Source organism: Crocodylus siamensis, chromosome 1 (assembly GCF_052110815.1).
Source record: "Crocodylus siamensis isolate JL-2025a chromosome 1, ASM5211081v1, whole genome shotgun sequence".
Taxonomy (NCBI): Eukaryota; Metazoa; Chordata; order Crocodylia; family Crocodylidae; genus Crocodylus; species Crocodylus siamensis.
The window spans coordinates 417,809,854-417,826,295 of NC_143395.1; the positions used below are offsets into that span (position 1 = coordinate 417,809,854).

At 46.8% G+C, this 16,442-nt stretch overlaps 2 protein-coding genes across 3 annotated transcripts in view; one reads left to right on the plus strand and one right to left on the minus strand.

The window, feature by feature from the left end:
* XRRA1 (X-ray radiation resistance associated 1) overlaps window positions 1-3,732 on the minus strand; it is a 34,059-nt gene extending 30,327 nt beyond the window's left edge. Inside the window, exons 1-3 of one of the 2 annotated variants that reach the window (XM_090030825.1) lie at window positions 3,662-3,732; window positions 2,824-2,928; window positions 103-245 (exon numbers count right to left, since the gene is read on the minus strand). In XM_090030825.1, coding sequence (XP_089886951.1) covers window positions 103-245; window positions 2,824-2,917 — 237 coding nt within the window. In that variant the 5' untranslated portion in view covers window positions 2,918-2,928; window positions 3,662-3,732. Of the gene's footprint in view, window positions 1-102; window positions 246-2,823; window positions 2,940-3,661 lie in introns of both variants that reach the window. The other variant, XM_090030824.1, reaches the window with a different exon arrangement.
* A 19-nt stretch (window positions 3,733-3,751) lies between these two features.
* SPCS2 (signal peptidase complex subunit 2) lies at window positions 3,752-16,442 on the plus strand. The gene is made up of 5 exons (XM_090030829.1): window positions 3,752-3,881; window positions 12,753-12,836; window positions 13,588-13,747; window positions 14,449-14,584; window positions 16,193-16,442. Exons 1-5 carry the CDS (start codon window positions 3,843-3,845, stop codon window positions 16,377-16,379), a joined length of 606 nt encoding a protein of 201 aa, XP_089886955.1. The 5' UTR covers window positions 3,752-3,842; the 3' UTR covers window positions 16,380-16,442.

Below are 16,442 nucleotides of genomic sequence, written 5' to 3' on the forward strand. Positions count from 1 at the left end.
CCAGATTTCAGAAGTGGCAGTCAAATATATTATTTTTACCTGCAAAACTAATCATATCTTGAGTCACTGAGGCACGACTCAGCAGAAATGGTTTACACTCACCAGAAACGGCCCATCCAGGACATTCTCCTCAATGACCTCTTCTACAGCTATACAGGGTTGGAGCGCTGATATATACAGTGAAGCCACTTTCACCACTCTTTTCTCCTGACTAGATTTATGTGCCACCAGCCAGTGACCAGCCCCTGAGTTAAGAACGTGCACAATTAGAACAGATCTCAATGTGGCCAAGAAACTTCAGAATATGCCTTTTATAGAGCACCGACTGCCCATTCAGCACTTCATCAATTGCTCTGATGTAAACATGGTCAAATTACCCATTTATAAATGCCATACAAAGAAAATAATTAGTGACCATATCACTAAAGACAGAAATAGCCAGGCTCTGACTGGAGATGTGAAGCAGCGAATTCTACTACTTTTTAAATGTCGATCCTGGATTTTTTTAATGATTTCTAAGTATTTCAAAAGTGTTGACTCTCATGCAAATCAACCCTCATGCAAATCAACCCCAGGGAAAAAAGAACATAAAACAAAGCAAAAAGCAATTGTAAGGAACACACGCTGTTCCCTGGCTGCTATTCTAAAGCTCCTTTCCCACTCTCTCATCATGCTGTGACTCCTGCTGGAATGAGCATTAAAATGGTGGATTATTCACAGTGTATCCAGGGAAGCCCTGGAACATTTTCAGAGACATTTAAACAAGGTTTCAGAACGTGCTCCTTTACTTTACAGATTCTGATGATGCTTGTTGGCACACGAATAACTTTTAAAAGGTGCTAGCCATGGGGCAGAACCTTATTGTGGTTGGCTCTATATATACACAGAACAAGAGAGTTTACTTTCTGTCTTGTTCCTGGTCCCAACTGCAGCACCCTAGGATGCTGAGAGATCCTGTTAAGGGTGCCACTCAAAATTAGCAGTGTTAAGTGTACAAACCCCTTCACACGATTCACACAATAAACCCAGAGATTTCAAACAGGAATCCACATTGTCAAAACCATTCTGACTCACTGTGGGATTTATGAGTTCTTTGCAATAGAAGAACTATTGTATTGTTTTGTTACAGTCAAAAAACAAGTGAAACTAAGAGCTGGCATTTTCCCAAGGGTGCTTCAAGTCTAACAAGGGATCCCTTGAGTCTAAAATCATTGAAAAACACAGACCTAAGCTATAGTGAAAACAATGCAGTTTTCCACTCTGTTTGTAAACCAAAATTCACCCTTTCTAGGCAGAAATGAAGACAAGGTCCCAACCCCAAAGAATTTACAAGCTATGAGCTAATAGGTACCCCTAAAATAAAGCCTTAGCAATGAGAGGCACAGATCCAGGCTGAGGAGGAATTTTGACACCACGATTGTATGTATGCGCAGAACTCAGGCATTAGCAAGTGAACATACAACTTAGCATTCAAGTAAGTACCAGTGGTAACAAACTGCCCTGCTTTGCCCTGCATATAAACTGTCACTGTGCATTATCATTGTGGCCAAATTGCTCATTTGATAACGAACAAAGATAAGCACAGCTTCCTGAAACAACAGCCCACAGAAAATTTCAAAAGGCTTTTTGGGAGGAGAAAAAAAAGTCAAATAGGTTCCTGAGAAACACCACCATGCTTCTAGAAATCCATACTATTTCCACATAGTTGTCTCATAACTACTCTTCCAGAGAGGCAGCAGAAACCCTTCTGGCTAAGCAGGAAACAAAAGCTGCATGCTCCTCCTGGCCTTCAGTTGGAGAAAAAGACTTGGGAATAGCACCACTTTCCAGAAACTTAAGGCATCTCACCAGAACACAACCTGATTTTTCCTCAATTTCCTGAGTTTCTAAAAGGTCTTTTGAAACTGGTGGGCCACTAGTTTCATAGTTTCTAGGGTCGGAAGGGACCTGAGCAGATCATTGAGTCCAACCCCCTGCCATGGCAGGAAAGAGTACTGGGGTCAAACCACCCCAGCAAGGCATTCATCTAGCCTCCGACTACTTCATGAAGCTGTGCTGGGAACTGTATTAAAGCCAAGCAAAGGAAAATGCTGCGGAGATGACACTGTAGAACGAATGCACATACAAGCCAAAACATAAAGGAGAAGCACATGACCAGTGCACTGCAGGTACTTCCCATCTGTTCAGTTACTAGTAGTTCAGTTCTCTAGTTTAGACACAGCCTTAATTAGCTGTGTTCACATAATGCTAGACCAATTCTCAAGAGCTGGGTTCAAATACTGAAAGAAGTTACTTGTACAGCACTGCGTGGCCTGGTATAAAACAAGCCAGTGAAAAATAATGCTTTTACACATTGACACTTAAAATGGAGTCACCCTCCGTTACTTTGTTTTGATTTTTTCACACTGAATCAAATTCAGCCCAGGAGTAGAGAGGCACAGTTCCCACAGGAGTCAATGGGAACTGCAACAACTTAAGGCTGAACTTGAGCCAGTGACTTTTCCAATATTAAATGAATGCAAAAGCAAGAATTCTTGCATGCAAACTGAAACAGCCATCTGGAGTTCCTAGCTTGAATACTGTTCAGCTCTGGAAGTATATATCAATCAAATGGGCGATGAAAAGACACCAAAAGGAAAAGCTAAAGGATCAAACCTTTTGCTAGTGTAAATCAACAGGACTTCAGTGAAAATAATGGTACTCTGCTGATTTATACAAGCTCAGGATCCAGCCCCAAGCTTTTAACAGTCACAAGCCTGGAATCCGACAGGCCCTTCCTTCTGCTGTGTGGCTTCACGTTAGCTGCTGTCAAATCAACGTTACCTTCTCCGTTTGTCCGCAAGATGCTCCTGGCAGGGAAGCAGTTGGTTGCGTAACTGCTTCCATTGTCCAATTTGCATAGTCCTGTTGCCATCATCTTGTAGTCATCTGCAAAATTACTAAAAGATCAGGGTACAAATAAGTTACACCTACAATTAAAACTTTCCCTGGCAGCCAATACTACTGGACCAGATCACTGAACAGACGTTGAATGATGCTGTGTAAACTGCGATAGAGAGAATGGGGCCAACATGTTCAAATGGGGGTGCCAAGATTCAGACAGTAAATCTGCCTTCAAAATAACGGACTGTTCATGATTCACTCAACGCAGAACGTGACTCACGTCGTTCCCGTCTTTTAATTCGTGTCCCTTTTCTCCCTACCCCCTTCCGCCGAGGCCTGATCAAGCCACATGGTACCGCCATTTTCAAACTGGCCACTTTGACCAACAATAAGGCACTGAATAAGCTGCCGAGGTGCAAAAGCTTCACAGACTGAACAGAAGCCGCGTGTACTCCAAGCTCCGCAAACACCTTCCCCTCCCCATATGACTCCAGGTCGCTACGCTTTAACCAGGGGACTGTGGTGTAGGGCAGGGTGCGATCTGAAGTCTGCAGTCGGCCTCCTTCAATGAACTCAGAACGCGGTGGTGCCTGGCCACAACATGACGCTCTGCCGCTGTTCAGTGGCACTCAGCAAAAGCCCGGAGCTGCCAGCCATCGCTCTGAACGGAGCTGCTAAACGATGCCTCCATTCAACAGCAAAGGCGCGTGTCAAGCCCACGATGTGGCCCCGCGTCATTTCACAGAACATTATCAGGGCGCGACGCGACCATGCTCACCCGCGCTCGCGCCGTCTCCACGGCAACCGCCGCGCGCCGAACGCCGGCTCCCGGCATGCCCCGCGAGGAGAGGGCGGGCAGAGTGGTGGCTTCCGGTCCCGTGCCCAACTAGTGAAGGGCGAGAGCCAATCAGCGCCTGACAGGTCGGCCGGGCCGGCGCGTGGCGGGAGGAGGAGACAAGATGGCGGCGAGGGGAGGCCGGAACGGGCTGCTGGACAAGGTGCGGCGTGGGCCGGCTCCGCGCTCCGTGTGGGGGGCTCCGGCCTCCCCGGAGGCGTCGGGTGCGGCCCAGGCTGTGGGGGGAGGGCGCGCAACGTGTCCGCGATGATCCCTCGAGACATCCCGGCCTGCCCTTGCCTTCTCCGCCCGGGCGTCCGAGCGCCGCTCGAGGGGACCCACCGACGCGGGGCTGCAGGGGTCGCGCCCCGCCCCGGCCTGCAGCGCGGCTGCGGACTGCAGAGCCGATAGAAACAGCGCGAGCTTCATGGGCTGGGGGTGCTGGTGGGGGGTGATGCACAGGTAGGCCAGGGTCTCGCGGTGTCTTCAAAGAAATAGTTGGGGGAAAGATCTTTGCGAGCTTTTGGGCGCAAGCTCCCTTCGTCAGGCAGAGACTCCCGAGGCCTGAGGAAGGGCCCCTGTGCCTGGAAGCTTGCAGACATCTTTCATAGATTTCATAGACATCAGGGCTGGAAGGGACCTCGGGAGATCATCGAGTCCAGCCCCCCGCCCAAAGGGCAGGATGTCAGCTGGGGTCAGAGGATCCCAGCAAGATAAGCATCCCATTTGCTCTTGAAGGTGTTCAGTGTAGGTGCCTGAACCACCTTCGATGGCAGACTGTTCCAGACCTTGGGGGCTCGGACAGTAAAGAAATTCTTCCTTACATCCAGCCTGAAATGGTCTTGCAGGAGTTTGTGACCGTTCGACCTCGTCATCCCTTGGGACGCTCTGGTGAACAAACGTTCCCCCAGATCCTGGTGGTCACCCCTGATAAACTTCTAGGTGGCCATCAGATCACCCCTGAGCCTGCGCTTTTCCAGGCTAAAGAGTCCCATGGCTCTCAGCCTGTCATCGTAAGATCTGTTTTCCTGACCTCTGATCATGCGCGTGGCTCTCCTCTGGACTCTCTCAAGCTTCTCCACATCCTTTTTGAATTGTGGAGCCCAAAACTGGACGCAGTACTCCAGCTGCGGCCTCACCAAGGCCGAGTACAAGGGGAGAACGGTGTCCCAGGATTTGCTCGAGAAGCATCTATGGATGCACGCCAGCATTTTGGTCGCTTTACTAGCCGCAGCATCGCATTGGAGGCTCATGTTCATCTCGTGGTCAATGATGACCCCCAAGTCTTTTTCTTCTGTAGTGCTAACCAACGTAGCACTGCCAAGCCTATAAGGATGCTGCAGGTTTTTCCTCCCAAGGTGGAGAACCTTGCATTTATTGGTGTTAAACACCATGAGGTGTGACAGCGGTTTCGCTGGTCTGATGAAAGACACCGGATTGACCCAGAGACCCTGGCCTGCCTGTCCCTGTAGACGCACACAGCTACACATGCACTGTGGGTAGCGTATAAGGTGCACATCTACCCTACGTGGGCGCGCTTTGGTTAGTTTATAAGTATAGGTGCAACTCTACCCTGCATGCGTGCACATGCACATGCACACGTTGGTTACTGTATAAGGTGCACGTGTACTCTGCCTTGCACTTTGACTTCAGACTAACACAGCTAACTAACGCTCTCCAGTTTTGTACCAGCACAGCTGTGTTGGTTGGAGATGGCATCCTTGCTGAGCAGCTAGCTGTGCTGGCAGAAGTTGCCGAGGTAGACCTGTCTTAATCTTGTGCTGTGTTAGTGAAACCAGAGTGCTCAGCCCTTGGCCCCCAAGGCTCCCAATGGGTCTGGAAATCTGCCAGTGGCAGAACAATGGCACTGTTCCCCCACTGTCAAACTTTCAGACTTATGGGGAGCCCCCAGGTCCTGCACATTGGATCTGGCATCCCCTCCCAGCACGCAGGGCCAGGCAGAAGCAGTAGAGCTCCAGGGCCCAATCCCAGTGTGGTGGGCTGTGCCCCCACAACCCAAACCAATGTGCTGGGGCAGAAGGGGGCAGAGCCAGGCCCCCTAGGATCAATCTCAGTGCCAGGCCCCCAAGACCCAATGCTGGTGCACTGGTGTGGGAGGGGGCAGTATCAGGCCCCCCAAAACCAATCGTGACATGAGGGAGCAGTGCCAGGCCTTAAAGCCTGCTCCCAGCACCAGATCCTGGTGTGCGGAGCTTGATCCAGCCCACAGACTAGCCCTGCTCCACTCATCTGCCTGATGGGGCCAAAAGATTGAGCACCAGTAAGTTAAATGATTTTATACATGGAAGAGTTGGCTCTTACCTAAGTTTCAGGGGGCCCAGAGTGTTTGCATGGTACAACCCATTGCTGCAGATACTATAGCAGCCAGCAGGCTTTTGGCAACTGCATCCAAAGCCAGTACAAAAGAAACTCATCATCATCAGTCAGCGTAGACTCAACTTACCATCACACCTGGGGCCAGTTCTTACCATCCAAGGTGTGAGTTGGTGGTGCAGGGCAGGCCTGTCATGCTGTTGTATATACATCTTTGCACATCAAGCAACCTTCAAGGTTAATAATATATTACCTGCCGTAGTGCCTAAAAGGAAATGCTTAAGTTGATTTTTTTTAATAGTATCCTCTTTTCCCTCTTCTTTAATTGCATGGTTAGTCATGCTCTTTATTAGATGCATCTTCCTCAGGTCCTTTCTGCCTACTCTGAATTTAGCTTGGAATGGAGCACTTTAAGCTTGAAATCAAAAATCAAAATCATGGTTTGGAGCATTAGCAGAATTCACAGGTATTACCTGAGGGGGTCACAATGTGAATGCTTCTGCTGTGGCCCCCAGCTTGAGATGAAGATGCACGTTATTGTGGCTTTTGGGACTTTAAAAACCTGCAGAGAGCTGAATTAACTGTTGATGTGGACAGTGGGTGTTTTTTTTGTGTGTGTGTGTTTTTTAATTTAGTACTTCCAGAAACGTTTGCTTGCAGGCAGCTGTTGAGTTTTCTGTTTTCAAAGGTTTGCAGTGTTTGTGGTTAAGTTTAACGTGCTGGCTTCCTGGAGGCCTTCTAGAAGTGTCATTGTTACTGCTAATATCTTTTGTAACCGTTTAATTGCAGTCATTTATTTAAGTGATCAGAGCAAATGTATTCAGAGGATGCTGTGGCATTTGGTAACCATGCGCTAAAGCTGCTGGTGCTGCTAATTATAATCTGGGATAGTCTCTTCAGGGTTTCTGTAGGTGGCCACATCATCTTCTATTACTTGCACACAAACTTGAGAACTTTTCTTTCTCCTGCTTTCATCCCCCATGTATGTTGATCCATTTTAGAATGCTTTTATCTGCTCCATGGGATGGCTTTAAGGAAGCCTGGTAATAACCTCCAGAAGCAGAGCCTTTGGGGTGCATAGTATTAAAACATTATCTGAAGAACTGGAGTTTGAACACATTTGCAAGTGTGGGTTTAGTCAGACAAACCCAAGCACTATGGGAGGCCTCTCGACTGTAGTGTGTCATGACCAAAGGCAATTATGCAGCATTTTTATACTATTATATAACAAATATGCTAACCAGGTGGAAATTTTCTCTGTGGGATTTGTGCAGGTTACTTTATCCTGCCTTAGTGGTTCTTTCAGCATTCTTTGAACATAAGATCAGCTCCAGGCCTTTTCATTAAGACCCTAGCCACCTGATGGTGTATGATTGATCATGGCCCCTCCGGGTTCTTTGAGATGCTGTGAAGCTGCCTTATTTCTCTTAGTTACCAAACTAAGTGTCGTCACGTCGTTATTACATTTGTTTAGCTGGCAGTAGGCCTCCAATCATACTTAGTGTGCAAAAGTTCCAGTGTTGGTGTTGCCTCTCACATCAGTGTTTGCTTGGCCTCAAGCCTCCCTTTTTGAGACAATTGACTCACTGCTGCCTTTTCCCTTTTTAGTTTAATTGGACACTTGATATGCTAAGTAGGCTCTGTTTTGCAGGGGAGAAAGGCTTATTCCAGCCATTCTTGCTGGTAGGCTCAAGGCGAAACAGAGCTATGAATGAAACTATGTTAATTTTAGAGAGGGCATTTTGATCAAAGAGCTCAATATTTAGATGCAGTTGGTGGCTGAGAGATAGCAGGGTGTGTTTAAAACTGGATTTGAGTGAGTCCAGTTGTACCAGGAAGGAGGTAACCTGCAGGATTTTGACAGACATTACCTGTTGAGGGCTGATCTGTGCTCCTGCATTGCCTAGTTTAGGGGTGTCAAACTCACCTTCTGCCCCAGGCCAGACCTGGCCCAAGGAACTCTTTGTAGGCAGAACCAGTTGTGGTGGGGCAAGCACACTGATTGCTGTGGCCGGTCCTGGGTTGTGCAGCAAGCCAATTTCCCTGGCAAAACGCATCAGATGAAGCAGCCCCACAGGCCGCATGTGTAACCTGCTTGGCTTAATGTGTCCTGCATCTGTTGGTGACACCACACCCAGCTCGAAGGTACATTATAAGACGCATCTCATCTCGGCCTTTGCTATCCAAAGCAGGGAAGCGGGTTAGGGACTGGGGACTGTCCCTTTCATTCAGTCCTTTCCAGAGCCAAATGTGCAGCGTGAAAGTGGGTTTTACTCAGACAGCTGGTACAGACATGTTTTCAGTTGTCCTGTGGTGACCTTGCAGCGGGAGCAAACATCTGATTTGATTATTATTAATGGCTGTAGCACTCCAGAGGGCATTGTGTACTGCATAGAAATTCATAGGAAAGTAGGGCTGGAAGGGACCTCATACAGTCATCTAGTCCAGCCCCCTGCTCAAGGCAGGATCATCCCCGACTAAACCATCCCAGCCAGTTCTTCCTGTTTGTTCCCCATGCTTCTCTCATTAGCATATAAACAATTTTGGGTGTCTGAGTGTTCATAACGTGAAGGTGTCTATTACTGCTTCCCCTTACTAAGTTTTTATGCAGGTCTCCAGGCTCTTTATTTACCCTCTGTGCTTTTGTCTCCATCTCCTGGTGAACCGAGTCCAAAGCCCTTCTCACTGGGTTGGCTAGCCTGTATGCAAAGTCTCTGAAAAAAGGCTGTGCCAAACTCAGTGCAGACGGTGCTTATGAAGGACATACTGCTGGTGGTGCTGTGGTATTAGCATCATCCTCTCTCCTAATTTTCAAGGCTTCTAATAGCGGCTCAGAAACTAACAATCAGAAGCCTCAAAAACTCATCACCTTCAGGGCTGCTAGTGCCACTATAGGGGTAGTGCCACGTACAGCAGAACATCTGCCATCCAGAATAATTAGCGTTGCCATCCTTCTGGATAATTATTCTTTCCAGGTAATCAAATGACACAGTACGAAGTGCTGGAAACTATAATTACTGACTATAAAAACTATAAATATTAGAAAGACAGCAAGCCATAAATGTATAGTACTGTGAAACATTTTAAAATCTCAAAGGACTAGTAAATAACACACAGCTGTTTCACCGACAAGCAAAACCCAGCTGCAGCTTGGTGATTTTGTTGATACAAGACCTCTGATTAATTGATTTTTCTGGTTAATTGACTCTGCTAAATTTTAAGAGCATTGCTTACAGCACTGTGGGTGCTGATGTATTGATAGCCCAGTGCACTGACTGGGGCCCCTCATCTTCAAGGCTTCTATTAGCACCGCTTTGACAGATGTTCCACCTTCACTTTTGGTGGTACAGTTAAGCCAGTGATTCTCAACTAGGGTGCTATAAGATCCTTTCAAGGGTGATACAGTGCCACGCAATATTAGCCCTGCTAGATGTGCAAACTCTTGCATGATTCACAAGACAAACCCAGAGATTTCAAATAGGAATCCGGTGTCAAAAATCTTCTGTGCTGTTGTGGGCTTCCTTAGTTTTTTGCAAGAGTAATTTCTCTGTAGTCAAAAAATGAAGGAAAGCTAAGAGCTGGCATTTTCCAGTGGGTGCCTCAAGTCTAACAAGGTAGGCCCCGAGTCCAAAGAGTTTGAGAACCACTGAGTTAAACAGGGGTACTATTAATTACAAAGTAGGGGCAGACATAGCTGGAGTTACTACTACATAACTGAAGTATAGTTGGTAAAGTAGACCACAGGGCTGAGAGATGATACACACTTAAACAATGTATTCGATCACCTGATTATTAGCTAACCAAGGTCTGTTATGATGGGGGCAGGGGCGGTAGGCAGCAAATCGTGTGTTACACCAGTGGTTTTCAACCTGGGGTCCATGGATCACCAGCTGTCTGCAGGCTCTGTCTAAGGGGTCCATGAAAGAGGAGTATGATCAATCAAAAGTACGTGAATATCCACACTTACAATTCAAAGGGGTCTGTGCCTCCATTTGAAGCTTTTTGGCAGTCCACAACTGAAAAAAAGGTTGAAAACCACTGTCTTGTGCAATTAAGCAAATTATGCACTTCTCTAGTATGCCCGTAAGTGGAGTACAGTATATATGAAAAGAGAAGGTTGCTGTGCTAAAGGGTTGATGGTCTTATCTTAGACAATATATAAATGAGGGTGACTATAGCAGTGGAAGAAGTGAGGCAAGAAAAAGATGAAATGGTGATAGGACAGGGGTAGGCAAAGTCCGGCCTGCAGGCCTGTTTGGGCCCGCAGCAGCCTCTGTGCCAGCAGCTCCTGGCTGCCACCACCGGACCCAGCCCCACTGCCCAGGCACCCTGACCCATCCACTCCATACCCACTGCCAAGAGCAGGACCAGCTTGGGCAGGGTGTGCACCCGGGCAGCTGGGATGGGGCCACAGCTGGGAGAGAGATGGGTGGGCAGAGCCAGGGAGACCCTGGGATCGTGCAATGGAGACGGCACGGCATTAACGCCAGGACAGAACCGCGATCTGCTGCCCACATGCCCCTGCAACAGGGGAGGGTTCCACGGACAGGGACATAGGCAGTAGACTTGTATTCACAAGGACTAGAAAGTTTCTTTTAAAATAAAAACTGAAATTCCTGTGATTTTTGTTATCAGGGGCTTTAAGAAAACTGAATAATGCAAGACTCATGATGCAGTTCTGAGACGGGGCAGCATGGTTTGCCTTGTGGTTTTAAACTGGGGGAAGCTGAATTGATGAACTAACTATGCAAATCAAATGGAGTTAGCACTTGCTTATCAAAGAAGGGTGCTGTGAAGTCCAGAAACAAAAGTGAATATTATAGAGGCAAACTTATAAGCACAGCAGTATTCAGCTCTGTTTTTATTATCCTGTATCCTTAATTGCTCTTTTCACATAAGAGCACATTCAAATTCAGAGTTTCTTCATAACAACACAACTTGTTCAGTGCCTCCAGATTTTTGGAGTCACTTTAAATACTGATATTAAATGTTTAATCATGAAACATTGATCCATTTCCCTTTAAATATCTTTATATTTTCCTGGTATCACTTTTCTTCTTCCCTGAGAACAAGGCCAAAAATACTGCTGTGACTTTGTGGGGAGAGCTACTTACAGTAGCTTCAAAAATGTGAAAAAATTCTGTAGTTAATGTAATTGTTCAGATAATTTTTAAAAGGCAATATAGTAATTGCCCGATTGGTTGATTTTAATTTAATTTTTTTCCCTAGAGTGCACTTCCAGGTGCAGGTCTAATCTTAAGGGGACTTATGAAATGCCCTCTTGAGGCTTCCTGTTTTATTGATAACTTTAGATTAGATTTTCTTAATACTGCTTGCAGAAGACAGGGTTTTGTCAGCCCTGAAAGTTTATCCCTTCTTTGCACTTCATCAGTGGGAATGAAGGCTGCAGGTGTGCAAGACTTTCACTCCCAATCAAGGACAGAACTTGTTCCTGTAGCTAACAGCAGTTCACAGCTCAGTGGCGAGCCCCAAATGAGAATCCAGCTGTCACATTGCCTGTGCAAATCTACCAGTAGCCACTTCCTTTTGTCACTGAAGCGAGCAGAGACAATCCTGCAGTCCCAAGGTGCAGGGGCTGAAGCCAGGCACCATCTTTTACACAGCTCCTTTTCAGAACAGTGTTACACATGCAGTGTTCAAAACAGGATCACGGGTAGGCAGGCAGTGTACTTTTTCCACAAAACATGTCTGGATGTTCACCTTGCTATGGTCATCTGACCCCAGCAGTCTTTCCTGCCCAAGTGCGGGGGGTCTGGACCTGATGATCTCTTGAGAGCTGCTAACATCTGCCAGCCCTTAACATCTATGAATTTGGGCTTGAGAAATGGAGACTAGACTGGACTGAAATCAGCCAGGTTCCAGTTATGTTCTTCAAGCCTTTCTTCTTCTTCCGTTTTTTTTCTGGCACCGCTCCAGCAGTGGAACAGAGAAGTGGGTTTTGGTGGTAGCATTTGGTAGGTTCCCTGGAGGTTTCTGGCCACCAGTTCAGCTGTTACAAAGAAACCCAGTTCTGTCCACCTGAACACCCAGTGCCTGGAGATGAGCTAATTTTAGTTCAAAACTGCAACGATCATGTTTGACCCTTTAAGACAAAGCCTAAGGGGTTGTTTCCATTGTCCTGGGTAAAACCAGTGACCGTGTATGCACGGGGTTGAAACTTCCTCAGCACCCAACAATTCCCATCTGCTTTCCTCTGAACACATATGCGTTTTCTTTTCAGTGCTTGTCACGAGTGTAAATCAAAGATGAGGGCTTATTTTAAGGTGTAAGTTTATTTTATCCACAAAAGGAGCTATGTTCTCTTGGCAGTACGTTTGTAAGCCATCTCATAAACTTTGCCATAAAACAAGCAAAGTTCAGAATCACTCCCGCGGGTCTGAAATGTGTAGGGCCAGGTCACGGAGCAACTCGCTCTTTAGAATATCTGGCTGCTTGCAGTGCAGGGGGCTGAAGGCAATACTTCAGTGCATAAGTGTTTGCCTTAAGTGTGCATGACCCGAGGTAATGAAATGAAATATTAGTGAAACAACTTTGCAAAACCATTTCTTCAGCACTACTTGCAAGACAAATCAGGGTTAAACCTGAGCAGACAGGGCTTTAAAAATGTGACGCGTCTTCAGCGGTATATTAGCACATGCCAACTTCTCTGGTGTCACTGACTGTTTGCTTTGTGTTGCAGTGGAAGATTGATGACAAACCAGTAAAAATTGACAAGTGGGATGGATCAGCTGTGAAAAATTCTCTGGATGATTCTGCCAAAAAGGTGCGTTCTCTCTGACTCGGTTCCTCTTGAAACACTGAGACCTCTTCTTGTGTCCTGAACTCTCATTGAAAGCCAGCGCCAGTGCTGAATGTCCAGCATCAGGCTCCCAGGAACTATTTCCCTTTAGAGCTGGAACTAACCCTGTAGTTCACTGCCTTTCTGAAATGCTTCCATGTAATTAACCTGTAATTCCAGCATCATTTCTTGCAGCAATAAAATCAGACTGTTCAGCATCAGGACTTTTTCCCCTGAGTTTTATAGAACATGTTTTTAGCTCTAGTTTCTCAGGTGGGAACATTCTTGCCACCTCTGTTGCCATTTTCATGAGTCTCCTGGATTTGAACTGGACAAAGCAAGTTTGTGTCCAAAATGACAGGAACTAATAACCCTCTGCTGTAATTTCCTGCCCTTGCAGTGGCCTGTGTATTGGTGGTGACCTGATTCCTCCTATTCTCTTTCTGTAGTATAATGTAGGCTTGGCTCTTATTGGTTGCACTGCTGGGCAAGAGGGGATGGTCCTCAGAACCATTTTTGGACAAATGGTTGCCTGTCAGTGCAGGGGACTGAAGTAAATGGCTCAGGTATTTCCCTCCAGTACTTTATTCCTTTCTGAGACCCAGTTCAATAATGGGGAACTCATACAATTACCTTTCTTGTCCTAAAAGAATTTCACCTGCTTCAGGGCATCTGAAGTTAGTGCCTGAAGGTAGTCACAGCACACAGTAACCGGGACTCTCTGCTTTCTCATCAGGTTCTCCTGGAAAAATACAAGTACGTGGAGAATTTCCATTTGATCGATGGCCGTCTCCTCATCTGCACAATCTCCTGCCTCTTTGCCATTGTGGCTTTGATTTGGGATTATCTGCATCCCTTTCCCGAGTCCAAACCCGTTCTAGCCATCTGTGTGGTGTCATATCCTTCACCCTGTGCTGCGTTTGGCGACACTCGCCTCTTCTCATGAACAGATGAAACGCCCCTCATTGCGTTCCTCCTTTCAGGAACTGCTCAGGATATATCAGTTTTTCTTATCAGAATTTCACAGACTTTGGAGCTAGGCAGGTTTCTTTTTAGCTTTCTAGTTTCAGTTAACATGACAGTCCACATGTCCTGCCTGCTTGCAGCTGCAGCGTGCTTTTGACATGCAGCTGTTTTCTGTAGTTCAGGTGCTGAGAGTGCAGTGGCAGCAGGATCAATTGGTGTACAAGGCTGCCTTTGAGGAAGGAAAGGCAGCATGAACATGGGAGGAGTAGAGAAGCATAAGCCACGGTAAAATGTAGAGAGCGGTTTTAAAGATAGGGGATCAAGGAAGTTTCGTAAATCAGCATTTCAACAGTAGTGAAACAGCCCACCTTTCTCATTGTTATGGGGATAGAGCTGTAGTCTCGAGCCACTAGATAGACATTTCAGAGTGAGCAGATATCACCTATTTGCACTTAGCTTGTTCATGCTGATAAAATGTCAACCAAGGACCAAGTTGTAAACAGTATGGTAAGATGATAAAAGATTAAACAGCAGATTTTCAGTGGAGGCGAAGGATTTACATGCACATTTTGCTATTGTTATATTGTTGTCGTCATGTGTCCCTCGTATGCCTTTCCTTAACTGGCCCGCACTTATTTTGTGATGATGGGGATCCTAACCATCTACACCTCGTACAAAGAAAAGAGCATCTTCCTCGTAGCTCACAGGAGAGATCCCACAGGGATGGATCCGGATGACATCTGGCAACTTTCTTCCAATCTAAAAAGGTGCGGTGGGTTCTGCAGCTGTGAGGACCAGCCAGGTGCAGAGCAGTGGAACAGCCAAGCCTTGCTGGGGCCTCTGCCCTGCCCATGTGTGTTCCCTTGTGGGGTACCTATTGTGGGATCCATCTCCCTTCCTCTGTATGGACTAACTCAGAGTAGCCCCCAAGTAAGTGGCTGGGCTGCCTCTGCTTGTTTACTGTGTTGGACAAGCCCTGTGGAAGGAGCCATCTGGTCACTGTTTCATGCGCTGCAGTCCTTGACAGGTGGCTTCTAAGTCATATTCTTTGCTAGTTATTAGTCAACCCCCCTAAATGTTCTCCAATCAGCACCCTTCACACCTGCCTTTTACCAGCGCTGTACTGTCATGACTACCTATGTATAAATGCTGTAGGTAATTCCTCCTCAGTATTTTATAGCCTCTTGAGTCAGTTGTGCCTTGTTAAAACTAACTAGCTGAAAATAGCAATTAGGCCAGAGCAATCACCTGCCACTAAACAGCAGAAGTCTTGCTTTCTCAGCCAAGCTGCCATGAGATCATTTCAAGGGTACTACTGTGAGTTTCATAGTTTCTAGGGTTGGAAGGGACCTGAGTAGATCATCTAGTCTGACCCCCTGCCATGGCAGGAAATAATACTGGGGTCAAACGACCCCAGCAAGATGTTCATCCAACCTCCTCTTAAAAACCCCCACGGTAGGAGCCAGCACCACTTCTCTTGGAAGTTGGTTCCAGATCCTAGCCACCCTGACCGTGAAGTAGCGCTTCCTGATATCTAGCCTAAACCTGCCCTGTAATGTCAGCACTGTTAGGTGTGCAAATGTGGTTCACAAGATAAACCCAGAGATTCCAGGTAGGAGTCCATGGTGTTAAAAATATTATGGCCGGTTGTGGGCAATATGAGTTCTTTGCAACAGAAGAATTGTTCAGTTATTTTACTACAGCAAAAGCTGTGTTAACCAGCACCTTACAAGCTGGCATGCTGTGTTAACTGGCATGCCGGCTTGCAAGGGAAAAGTGAAAGCAGAAGTGCCCATGGTGGCACTTCCAGTTTCGCAGAGCCCCCATGACTGGGTGGGGGGGAGCGGGGAAGCAGCCTGTGCTGCCAAGCCCCCACAGCCCAGGGCATAGCAGGCTGCATAGGTCCCCCTTCCTTGTTCCTTAGGGCCTGTTCAGGCTGCTCGGTTATCCAGCATATTTTGTTATCCAGCACCCTCCATTCCCCATGGGTGCCAGATAACAAAGCTTTTACTGTATAGTCAAAACATAAGTGAAAACTTAAGGGGTGCCTTGAGTCTACCAGGAGGTTCCTTGAGACGACAGAGGTTGAGAATCACTTCTGTCAACAAGTATTACACATAACCGATGTATGTGTTGGGGCAGGTAGAGCACTACCTTTGTGGACCATAAGGTGGAGCATCGCATGCCAGGACCTGCAGCTTCTGGGAGCTATGCCCCTATAGTAAGGATGAGGGAGAATTAAATTTTTCCCACTTGTGCATGATAACTTGTGGTCCTTGGGGTCCAGGGTCATCATCACGTGCCAGCCGTGCCCAGTTTGGCCAGTCTCATTCTAAACTAGACCTCAGACCCCTGGGTTTTTTTTGTCCCTCCAGGTTTGATGATAAATACACGCTAAAACTGACCTTCATCAGTGGAAAAACCAAACAGCAGCGAGAAGCAGAGTTCACCAAGTCCATCGCAAAGTTTTTTGATAACAACGGAACATTAGTTATGGAAGCCTATGAGCCAGAAGTCTCCAAGCTTCATGACGGGTTGGCCACGGAAAGGAAAATAAAGTGATCCCAGCCCTTACCTTCCTGGTCGGGTCAGGCTCAATTACCAATAAAGTTACATCGCAACACA